Genomic DNA, 11,678 nt, shown 5'->3' with positions numbered 1-11,678 from the left:
CAGGCAGGGACTGGCAGGCAGGGAGCAGACCAGGGGGGGCCGTGGGGGAGGGGGGAGGCGAGGTGGGGGACTAGTTGAATGTCAAGAAACAGGTTGATTGCTATTTGTTCACTCACCCGCGGTCCTCAAGGAAAGTTTAGGGCGGAAGCGGGGTAACTTAGCAAGGCAGAGCCCGCCCTCCCCGGTGGCGCCAGGGCTCAGACCCATCTGGCTGCGGTGGCCCCGCGGGTCCCAGACCTCTCACAGGGTAGCGCGTGCCAGCCAGTTCGCCAGCGGGTTCCCAGTTGGCGAAGCCCAGCCGCAGGTCAGCTGCTTTGCGGAGCCGCGGGCTGGAGGTCGCGGCAGCTGGCAGCGCAGTCTGGGGCTGCTGAGGGGAGCGAGGCGCGTGGGGGGAAGCGGGTTGCGAGGCCAACGGCCGGAGGCGCGCGCGCGGGGTCCCGGCCCCACTGGGGTACAACCAGCGGCTGTAAGTACGTCCAGTAAACGGGCGCAAAAGGGGACACACGAAGGTCCGGAGAATCTGGGGGTGTGGGGGAAAGAATACTGGAAAAGGCGGCGTGGACATTATTGGTGGAATGGAAGGTAACGCAGAACCGGATGATGGGAGGCTGTGCTGGCTGGCACCTGACTCCCCTGAGGACCTGAATATTACGGAGCAGACGACAAATGATGTCTGGAGCCAGCAGCTGAGGCCAGGCTTCAAGGGCTTTGCCAGCTAAACGCAGGAGTTAAAATCCTAAGGGATTTTTGCCAGAGTTCTTGTTGATGTGCGTCTCGCCGACACTTAGTATCGTCCTACCTAAATTTCCAGGTGAATGCATGCAAAATAGTATGCATGAAGTTTTCACTGCTACTAATGTGTTTTCACTCTCACCAATAAGGTTGACATCTTTGTTACAGTGAGGGGGCACTCCTGAGCCCCCAAACCTGCCTTCCTGCAGTCCACCCTGTTATGCCTTTACATGTATCAGTTAAGCCACCAGTCTAAAGTGTTTTATTAAGGCAGCCATAGAAAACTAAAACCTCCTCCCTCCTGGAGTCGCAGACAGGAACTGAGGCTGTGATGGGAGTTGGGGACAGGGGCGTGGCCTCAGGCCACCAGATGGGAGGCTGGGACCAGGACCCAGATGGGCTCCAAGTACCTGCCCAGCCGGTTTCTCCACCTATCGCCTTTCCTCCCACTGTGGGCATAGATTACTCTTTCTGAACACACCTCCGGTCAGATTTCCCCCACATAAAGCACCTTCAGCTGCCCAATCCCAACTACCCAGCAAGACCTCAACAAACTCTTAGGCTCCCGACCCCCAGTTGTGCCGGTTGGGACCGAAGTCAAACATCCACTGGCAGCAGTCACCTGCAGCCTCCCGGGCACTGCCAGCACAGCTTCCCTGTCAAGTTCTGGAGCCGCCGAAGGGAGCAAGGAGGCGCGGGGAGCTGGGTGGAGACCAATGGCCGGGGCAGCGGCAGGCCACCAGATTCCCTCCAAATTCGCCTTTGAATTCCTGATGAGCTTTCAGGGATGCCGATACTGACCTGGAGCCACCTCTCCCCAGGACCCATCATTCTCCCCTCCATCAAAGGCCAGCTCACTGCTGCCCCCGAGCCCAGGCCTGGAGTCTGCCCTGCCTGGTCTTGCCAGGCATTCTCTGCTGCCAAGCCTGAGGCTGTGTTCAGACTCGATGAGGTCTCCCAACTAAGGATAAGGTTGGGAGGCTGTGCTGCTTTTTAAAGGGAAAGACTTACAGGAATTTGAACCAGAACTGGATCGACGCTAATGCCACGGATCTCAGGGCAGCTGAGTGGACATGCAGAGGGCCCGGGCCACCCACACAGACCTCTCTGGAGACCCTCTGCTGCGGGTGCCCCTGGGGTGCACAGATGTGCGAAGGGAAGGGGCTTCCCCAGAGCGCACATGGAGCCATGAGAGGGGAGTCTTAGGTCAGCCTGAGCGGCCCTCCCCCCACCCACTGCCTTCGTTCTTCCTCACCCTCCCAGCCCTTTTCTCATCTCTGCCTATTTTTTGTGGCCCTGCTGAGCTCTGGCATATACCGCTGATGCTGAAATGGAGCAGGGAAACTATAAAACTTGCAAAATCTAGAAGAGTGGGGAAAGGGGTAAGGAAAGAAGGGAAGGAGAAAACCTCCATGGGGAGCCGAGGAGGAGACGCAGAGGCACTCAGCAGCGAATGAGAGGCTGTGGGCTGGGCCCGGAGCCTCCAGGGACCTGGCACCACCATCTGCCACCCCCACCCCCAGAGGATTCAGACCTAAGCCCTAAAACCACAATCTTTGCTGGCCCCAAAAGAGCCAGCCAGTAGCTCTCGCGTGCTTCAGCCGGAGGGGCTTGTTGGTTAGTTAGATACTAACGAGCAGCCCCTGGAAGGGTCTCAGCAGACAGACAGCCCCACTGCAGTCCTTGGGGCTTGAGCTGAGGGGTGGTGCCGGGTCTCGCCCACCCACTTCTGCTGCCGTCGGCATTAGGACCCTGCAGGTGCAGGTAGCTTTATCAGCTGCGAGAGCTGAGCACACATTTAGGATCCGGTTGGGAGAGGTGAGTCAGTCCAGTGGGGACAGGGCACCTGGAGTCAGCTCTGCAGCCCGGGTTGAAGTGCACCACCACCCACACCCATGGCACCTGGAGAAATGCTGGATCCTCTTCCAGACCCCTTCATCCTGCAGCCTCCTGCCTTCCACCCGGTGAGCCATCCCTGCCATCGGGAACCACCTAGGTCTCAGGGCTCTGCCCTTCCAGCTGGCCCAGGACCCCCGTGGGAGGTGGAGAGGACCTCAGACGAGCACCCTCTTTCCCCAGCACCTGAAGATCTGAGTTTAGCTGAACATCTGAACTTAGCAAGTGGCCGATGGGCACTGGGGGTGGATGACTATTAGGGTCCCTGGGTCCTTGTATTTTAAAAGTAGTAGAGTCTGGGGCCCTCCCTGGTGGCACAAACTATGAAGCGATCCTATGAAATGATCTTTAGCCACTGCAGCATGAGTTCAACCCCAGGGCAGGGAGCTGACCCACATGGTGTGGCAGACCTCTCCTGGCCTGCCCGCTGCTCCCCTCAGCAGTGTATTTCAGTTCACCTGCCTGTTCTGCTCCCTTCTCTGTCTCTGGTGAAGCCTCTCACACTCCACATCCCTGGTTTGCACCCCAGTTCTTGTATGCCTAAATAAATCAGTATTTGAGGGGAAAAAAGGATGAAGATAGCATTAAAAAAATTTTTAAAAAGGTAGGATTGAGGGTGACTATACCCCGGGAGAGACAGTGATTACCCTGTTAGGTCCTTACCTCCAAGGAGGTTTGGCGGCTGGGTCCTGTCCCACGCCCAGGAGAGCTGGCTAATTACAGCACAGGTCACCTCAGGCCTGGAGCCTGGAGGTGGAGGGTAAAGTTCTGTGCCTATGACCTGGGCTCTCCCGTCCCTCCCCTGGCGCCCGAGTAATGAAGCAGCAGCCAGTCCTTGCTTTGCAGGCTGCAAACCCCCAACTGGAGAGCAGCACTGTTGGGGCGCAGCTCTGCCAGGTGGTTTGGGTTTCTGAAGGCCGCTGGGATTCGGAGAGCACAGGCAGCCTGAGACACTCCCCAGCGTGCACCTCCTCACTTCTCACATCTGCTCTGCCCCACTCCACACTCGGCCGCGCTGGGCCTCCCAGCCTGAACAGCCTGGTCTCTCCCAAGCCAGCGGCCAAGACCAGGCTAGACAACACAGGGAAGTGTTCTGGAACAGGGGAGGGAAGGAGTAACTCAGACACCAAAGTCCATGATGGCGAAGGTATCAGAAATGCCAGGAGTCTTGAAAGTCAAGTTCAATTTCATAGGGTGGAGAGGGAGTGGGGATCAGCCCCACTGGGTAGGAAATAATGAAAGATGCTCTGTGTGGGGTGCCTGGCAGCTTCTGCAGGGAAGGCAAGCCTGAGAGGTGGGCGGGACATCGTACAGGTCTCTCAGGCATGCACTCAGGGCTGTTCTCCAGTCCCAGCTTGTCCATCCTCCGTCTCCCAGGTCCCAGACTCTGGCCAATAAATGGCCCTCAGGAAGCCTCCTAGAAGCCAAGGTGGCATCCAGTGGATGCAGAGTTTCACTGGAGAGAGGGACTGGGCCGTGGCTCGGCTTCCCCAGCAACAGGGCTTTGCTGTGTGGAGGTGCAGGGGTGAGGCTGGATGAAAGTGACGGAACTTTTCAAGGAAAATGAATGCCTCTCCCGCTAGGACATTTTCTATGGGGGAACAAGAGTGGTGTTTTCTGCTTCTCTCCCACCCCCCAACCTGGGTCCTGATCCTTTTCCCACCCACACATGGGGTGCTTCTCCCCTCCTCCAGGTGGTCCCCTATGTCACAACCATTTTCGGTGGCCTGCGTGCTGGCAAGATGGTCATGCTCCAGGGAGAGGTGCCTCAGGATGCACGCAGGTAAGGGGTGTTCCGGGGTGCCAGTGCTCAGCTGGAGGTGCCCCACTGGGGCTCTGAGTGGAGGTGCCCATGAAGGGCCTCACCTCCTGCCAGGTTCCAGGTGGACTTCCAGTGCGGCTGCAGCCAGCACCCCCGGCCAGACATTGCCTTCCACTTCAACCCTCGCTTCCACACCACCAAGCCCCACGTCATCTGCAACAGTCTGCACGGGGGGCACTGGCAAGCCGAGACCCGGTGGCCGCGCCTGGCCCTGCAGAGAGGTGCCAGCTTCCTCATCCTCTTTCTCTTTGGAAACGAGGACGTGAAGGTGTGTGCAAGGGAAGGGAGGGGTCAGTGTCTCGGTGGCGTCTCCACCTCCTCCAGCTAAACTCCCCTGTCGTCGTGTCGAGGGGCAGGAGCGGAAAGTCCAGCACAGTAAGGATCAAGGAGACGCCAAACCCAGTTCCTAACTGCCCTGGGCCCACCGGCCTGGTCCACATGGCAGCAAGGAAACTCTCTGGTGGCAGGGCCTGGAGGGCCGCTGAGAGTGCCTGCCCAGTGCCCGGCACCATTCTGACATCAGCTCAGAGGTCCTCACAAACACCCAGGAGGTGGGTGCTTCATTCTCTCCCCTGAGGGTGAAAGGACAGGGGAGGAGAACTTGACCTCTGGTGTGACTTCCTGCCAGAAAGATGACAAAGGAGTCTTCAGTCTTCTCCACAGGGACGGGATTTGTGGGACCTGGCCCAGGAGGGAGGGGCTGTGGGGAAGAGGCCCCCACAGCCCCGAGCCTAGCCCCTCACCTGGGGTGGGGGTGCGGTGGGCAGGTGTACGAAGATGAAGGACACATGGGGAGTGCGGTGTGGGGGGCAGCGAGGGGTCCTGGGGTTGCCTCGGTTCCAAGGCCAGGTCTGTAACCCTGGGAAGGTCACTTAAGCACCCCGAAGCCTCAAGTATCTCTTCTGAAAATGGTACCTGCCTCTCAGAGTGGGTGAGAGTTAAAGGGAGAATTCCAGGGAGGTGGCCAAACTCCCTGTGGGGTGGGAGTGGTCTGAGCTCAGCACTTGCCCTGTCTCTCAGGTGAGTGTGAACGGAAAGCACTTCCTCCACTTCCGCTACCGGCTCCCGCTGTCACGGGTGGACACCCTGGGCATATCCGGTGACGTCTCCGTGAGGGCCGCGGCATTCCTGAACAGCAGCGTGAGTTTCCTCGGGCCCAGGACTGGACAGCATGGCCTCAGATTCCCCTGATGCCCTGGACAGGCCTTGGGGCCCCTCCTGCGCAGACACCCCAGTTACAGCCCAGTTACAGACAGAGGGGGGCCATCAAGGCATCAGCACTGTGAGGTGAGGGGGCAAGGAGACGCAGGTCAGGACCCCGAGGCCTTGGGCAGAAGTCTGTGCTGAAGAGCATTCTGGGTAAGTGGAAGAGCTGGGGGGCCAGTGACCCAGAGATGTGGACTGTGGGCCCCAAACAGTCCCCCATCCCCTGGGGAGCTTATTAAAAAGGCAGATTCTGGAGCACACAGCAGAGATTCTGAGTCAGTGCGGCTGAGGTGGGGCAGAAGCTTCCACGTGGCCAGAGTGCCCTGCCTGAGATCCACCTACAAGGTCCACATGAGGAGCCCTTGAGGCCAAAGTCAGCCACATTCCTGCCCACTCCCTGGCATAGCAGGGGCCGAGCAAGGGGCTCGCCAGCGGGCAGAGGCCCTGAGTCCTGTTCGTTGCCTTTTCTCTTCCAAACAGCCCTTCATGGAGGGTGGCAGTGAATACCCAGCTGGACACGTGAGTCTCCTGAGAACAAGGCTGGCCCTTGGGGTGGAGCCACAGCTGAACCCCGCCCTGTGGCTGGCCCGCCTGGGCTGTTGCTCACTGCATGGCCACCCTTTCCCTCAATGCAACACCACCATGGATACAGCGGGCTGGGCCTCAGTCCCTGGAGAAGCCAGTGAGGAAGACAGCTAAGACAGCTGGGTGCTGGCTGCCAGGATTGAGCCCAGGATTCCTATCAACGACCCCTTTAGAGGGAGCTTTCAATCCCCCGGGTGGGCAACCCTGCAGGGTAAAGCGGGGTGAGACCCCCACACTGGCCCAGCCTCCCAGTGGGACGACAGCCTGTCTAGTTCCCCCCATCTTCCAGGTCTGGTGCCCTCAGAACACAAGAGGGCTCCCTTAGGCTTTCCGGACCACCTGTTTTATTTCTGAGGGATAAACTCCAGATATCCCAATTTCTGGTGATAACAATAGCGTCAAGGGATGCTCACTCATGGAGCAAACGCCAAGTGGCCCCGGGCCCTCTTTCTTTTCCTCGCAGCCCTTCCTGTCCGAAAGCCCGTGTCTGGTGAGTGACCAACCTCGTCCTGCTCCATCAGGCAGCCCCGCCTGGCGGGAAAGGCCCTGGGCACAGGGCTTCCCCTTCCTCCATAGACTGCGTGCCACATCTGGGCTACAGCTTGGGCCGAGGCTCCGGCTTCATTTGGCCTTTTCTCCATTTACTCTGCACTGGGAGTTGGTGTGTTTTTCTGCCCAGCCCGGCCCAGGGCCAGCCCTAGAGTAGAGGTCAATCATCCCAGCTTCCAGTGGGTGGGGAGCAGCCATCACAGTCTGGGTACAGCGATGGGGGTCACAGGGGCCTGCCTGGGGAATGAGGTGGGGGTCCTCTCTGGCCACTCGAGAATCGCCTTCTCAGTCATCTCCCTGTCCCTCCAGGAGCCGCCCTGCTCCCGTGTGCTCCCCCGGGGACTCTGGCCAGGGCAGACCATCACTGTGAGGGGACTGGTCTTGCCAGAGCCTAAGGAGTAAGTGTCCACATGGAGGGAGGAGCCGCCTGCGTGTTTATTATATGCTATTTTATTATTATAAAAGGTCTCACCTCTTTCATCTCCCCACCACTACTTAACCCCCACCTTGCAAATTGGAGCAGCAGAGAAGTAGACAGAGCCTGTGAAAGCCAGACTGGGGTTGGGACTGGGGGCTCAGGCTGCCTGCAAAGCTCCAGCAACCCCACCTCTGGGAACATCTTCCCTGCAGAACACCCGGTCAGGCCCACCTGACCGGGGCAGCCTGGCCTCGGGACGGGCCCTAGGCAGGGCCAACTAGACCCTGAGAAGACGCTGCATCCCTGGCATCACGGTGCGGGGCTTAGCAGTCAGGAGGCCCAGAGTAAGACTGGGGCTGCGAAGTGGGGCCTGGAGGGACACAGGAACTGAGAGGAAGCTGCTGACTCCTCCCACAAGGGGGCGCTCGCGCTGTTTTCCAAAACTGGCGCCTGCGGCTGAGGCCCTGTCCATCCGCTCCGCAGTTTCACGCTGAGCCTGCGCGACGGGGCCGCCCACGTACCTGTGACGCTCAGGGCTTCCTTCACAGACAGAACGCTGGCCTGGATCTCGCCCTGGGGAAGGAAGCAGCTGATCTTGGCCCCCTTCCTTTTCTACCCCCAGCGATTCTTTGAGGTGGGTCAAAACCCCGTGGCCTGTCTCTGGGGTGGCTGCGGCCGTGCTGGTGGTGGGTATGGAGCACAGGGCCACAGCCCACCTCGGACACTAGGGGGCGCATCGAGGTGTTCGACCCAGCCTGGGAAGCCATAGGCCTTGGGGTGGGGCCCTGCATCCAGAATCCTAGCTTTAATTAATCAGGGCGGACCCCACATCAGCCTCATTGAAAAGCCCTCGCGCGTAGCGCGGCTCCAGTGTGAAGTTAGGGCTGAAGGCCACTCCTCCCACGGGGGGAAACCCTTGCTGCAGCCAGTGACGCTGAGGTCACAGTGAGCTGGTGACCAGATGGCCCCAGTCCTGTTCTTTGCAATGCTGGAGGCCCAGTGACCCCTGAAGGTAGGAGGGCCCCTGAGTGGCAACAGGCAATGTCCTTTTTCTCCTTTCCCAGGTGCTGCTCCTGTGCCAGGACGATGGGCTGAAGCTGGCACTCAATGGGCAGGGTGTGGGGGCCACCAGCCTGGGCCGGCAGGTCCTGGAGCGGCTGCGGGAGCTCCGTGTCAGTGGCAGCGTCCAGCTCTACTGTGTTCACTGCTGAACACAGTGGATCTGGCTAGAGAAGGGGAGGGCAGCCTGCCCCCAGCATGGGCCCCTCTTCTCCTCCCATCAAACTGACCTGTGTCCCTACTATGCCAGGTAGAGCAGCTTCGGGAACCAGGAGCCTGAGTCTGAGGGGGTGCTGGCCCCACAGCACCCTCTGATCTCCCCCCCTAGCTAGGGTGTAGCTCCATCTTCTTCATGGCTTCCACAAGGAGGACACACGTTCCAGTTCAGTGGCTCAAAGGATATAGACACTCATGTCATTCTCAGCGCACAGCTCTGGGGAGAACGGCCAAGGAGAGTAGGCAGGTCTGCTCCTGCTGGCCCCAGGCTGGGCCTGGCCATCGTCCCACTTCCAATTCAACACCACCTGTGTCCAGAGCTTAGTTACCTCCGTGTCTAAGTGTCACCCTCCAAGAAACAGAATGTGGACTAGGCGTCCCAGACTTCATTAGCCCCGGGTAGGGGGTGGGCCCATGGGCTCACACCCCCACGTGCCACTCAGTCACACTAGCCACGCTGACTTCAGAGGGCTGGAGGCACCCATGGGGTGACCAGGTGCCTGGGTACACATCTATAGCCATGAGGAAAAGGGCATGGACTCTGGAGGTAGCTGCACGCCCTGTGCTAATATTCTGCCAGCAAGGAAACTCAGGCACAGAGAGACTAAGTGAAAGGGAAAGAGAGACCAGCACCAAGGAAACAGCAAGGCTGCTAAAGACAAAATAACTTAATAATTACTAATTATGCATTTTATATATAGTGACAGGTCACATATCTGTATAGAGTAGTATACATTATGCATCTTGTAATAAAATCTGCCACATGGCTTCACATGTATAAACATGCCCTTTATGCTGTTGGCGAGAATCTCATGTAAAGTTGACAATAGAAGACTGTTTCCTTCTGGCATTTATTCAGTGTGCACTGGTATTTATTTAGCTGCCATGTTTTTATCCCCTGCTGCCTCCCCCTCCACCCAAGAGCCACACCTGGGGTCCTGCCCACCGTACAGGTGAACCATAGGAGCAGGCTTTGGTTCCACAGCAGAGTCTGCCCCCACAACGGAAGCCCTTGACTTGCCTCTCACCAGCGCCGAGCACCCCCACCCTACTCCAGCCAAAGTTGGAGGTTTCTTGGCTGCAGGTGGTCACAGAGCCGGAGTCCTGGGCCACATGGACAGGAGGGGCACAGGGAGGACACACCCATCCGTGTCAAAAGTCATGGCTGTGTGCACGATTCTTGGTATTTGGCACATTAAATCGCCAAGAAAACCAGAAAGGCATGGAGGATTTGTGGTTTAGAATCCAATTGCTGAAATGAATGGATATAATGACTAGATAATTTTAGACTGGCACCCTCCACAGGCAGAGAACAACATTGTCCACTGGGATCCAGGCAACCACATCATGTGTCTGTCACAAAGGAGCACCTTAGAGACTCCCCAGAGCAGAGGTTGTTCAATAAACATGCTCCGATCATTGTCCAGTCAAACAAGAAATCACTGCCTGCAGCCCATGATAGTCAGGATGGTTAGTGAGGGGCATGCCACCCCAAGATCCAGGCTCCCCAAGGGTAAGGTCAGTCTGCCCTGGGCTGTCCAACAGCTCTAAAGAAAATGCCGCAATCCTGTAGGGTGAGACCAAAGGTCTCTCACTCTGATGCCAAAAGCACTGAGTGCCTATGTGGTCTTGGGGCCCATAACCTGGTAGATGTCACCACTGAGTATGGTGAGCTGGGCCCTGACAAAGGAGCTGATCGGAGCAACGCTGGAGTCCCCATTCAGGGGCTGTCAACCTGTGTGCTACCTCAGGCCTGGGCTTCTGGGCTGGTCAGTTAGTAGTTCTTCGTTCTGGTATCCCGCAGCTTCCAGTCAGTTCTTATTAGCTACAGGCTGGGCTCTGCTGTGATCTGGGGATATAAGGGCCAAACCTCCAGAACTTTAAGGTTATGACCAAAGTAGGTGTCATCCCCCCAGGGCCAGAGTGGCAGTGGTGGCGATGGTGATCCCCTGGAGGATGACTGTCATGAGAGCCCATCTCTGGGGAGGTTTGTAGGTGAAAGAGGCAAGAGGGTGAGGATGATGGAGTGGAAAGACCCAGGACTTGCTATTCTGAGCCCACAGCCTAGGCAAGCAGATACTGGGTCCCATTTCAAGAAGGAGAGTTTCCAGAAATTAAATCTGGACCAGGTGTTCTTGCCAGCAGCTCATGGGGGTGGGCATGGGGGTATAGATCTATGGTAGGAAATGATCTCACATTTCCATTTAGAGCAAATGTATACCCTCCTTTTGACAAAAATTGCATTTAGCAGCTTTTCAGCATTACCAAAGTCTTCCTGAGACACTGGTTCTCAAAGTTAATTTTTCCTCAGATTATGAGTCTCAGACACTTTCCCCCACAGTACTTCTCTTCAAGTTTCTCTCCTCAGAGGTCAGCATTTTCCTCAGACACTGATCCCAATGTGCCATTTTTACTCAGATTTTACAGCTCAGACACTTCCCCAAGAACACTTCTCCTCAGATTTCTCATGGCAGATACTGTGCTTCCCTCAGATACTGATTCCCAAAGTGCCACCGTACCTGAGATTTTGCATGTCAGATGGTTTTCGAGATTACTTCTTCACAAGTTTACATCCTCAGCAGATCACATTTTCCTCAGACACTGGATCCCAAAGTGCCACTTTTGCTTAGATTTTGATCTCAGACACTTTCCAGGAAGTGCTACTCGGATTTCTCTCCTCAGATGCCAGTGTTTTCCTCAGACCAAAGTGCCACATTTCCTCAGCTTTGGCGTCTCAGTTTTCTCCAGATTTCTTCTCCTCACATCTGTCTCGCAGAGGACCACATTTTACTCAGAAACTGTTCCCCACAGTACCACTTTCCCTCAGACTTTGAATCTCCAACAGTTTACCCAGATTAATTCTTCTCAAGTTTACTTCCCCAGCGGATCACATTTTCCTCAGACATTAGATTCCCAAAATGCCATTTCTCCTCAGATTTTGCAATTCACTTTTCCCAGCAGTACTTCTCAGATTTCTCTCATCAGATATTAGTGCTTTCCTTAGATGCTGGTTCCCAAAGTGCCACTGTTCCTCAAATTTTGCATCTCACACACTTTCCCCGGGAGGACTTCTCTTCAGGTATTTATCGTCAAATACTAGTGCTTTCCTCACACCCTGGTTTCCAAAGTGCCACTTTCCCTCAGGTTTTGAATCTCAGACAGTTTTCCCCTGAGTACTTCTCCTCACATTTCTAT

General features: G+C 56.8%; 2 protein-coding genes across 4 annotated transcripts in view; one reads left to right on the top strand and one right to left on the bottom strand.

Moving 5' to 3' along the window:
* HRASLS5 (HRAS-like suppressor family, member 5) overlaps positions 1–207 on the bottom strand; it is a 5,899-nt gene extending 5,692 nt beyond the window's left edge. Inside the window, exon 1 of the mRNA XM_004683372.1 lies at positions 117–207. Within this exon, the coding sequence (XP_004683429.1) occupies positions 117–207 (91 nt within the window). The remainder of the gene's footprint in view (positions 1–116) is intronic.
* A 4,148-nt stretch (positions 208–4,355) lies between these two features.
* The window catches only part of LGALS12 (lectin, galactoside-binding, soluble, 12), an 11,380-nt gene continuing 4,057 nt past the window's right edge, over positions 4,356–11,678 (top strand). The window contains exons 1-8 of one of the 3 annotated variants that reach the window (XM_012725746.1): positions 4,356–4,411; positions 4,505–4,718; positions 5,471–5,590; positions 6,137–6,175; positions 6,705–6,731; positions 7,100–7,188; positions 7,692–7,842; positions 8,273–9,389. In XM_012725746.1, the coding sequence (XP_012581200.1) occupies positions 4,371–4,411; positions 4,505–4,718; positions 5,471–5,590; positions 6,137–6,175; positions 6,705–6,731; positions 7,100–7,188; positions 7,692–7,842; positions 8,273–8,419 (828 nt within the window). In that variant the 5' untranslated portion in view covers positions 4,356–4,370 and the 3' untranslated portion in view covers positions 8,420–9,389. Of the gene's footprint in view, positions 4,412–4,504; positions 4,719–5,470; positions 5,591–6,136; positions 6,176–6,704; positions 6,732–7,099; positions 7,189–7,691; positions 7,843–8,272; positions 9,390–11,678 lie in introns of those variants that run through there. The other 2 variants (XM_012725747.1, XR_001145491.1) reach the window with 2 other exon arrangements.

Source organism: Condylura cristata, unplaced genomic scaffold (genome assembly GCF_000260355.1).
Source record: "Condylura cristata isolate star-nosed mole 26May11 unplaced genomic scaffold, ConCri1.0 scaffold00015, whole genome shotgun sequence".
NCBI classification, from domain to species: Eukaryota; Metazoa; Chordata; class Mammalia; order Eulipotyphla; family Talpidae; genus Condylura; species Condylura cristata.
This window is presented reverse-complemented; position numbering and strand designations above follow the sequence as displayed.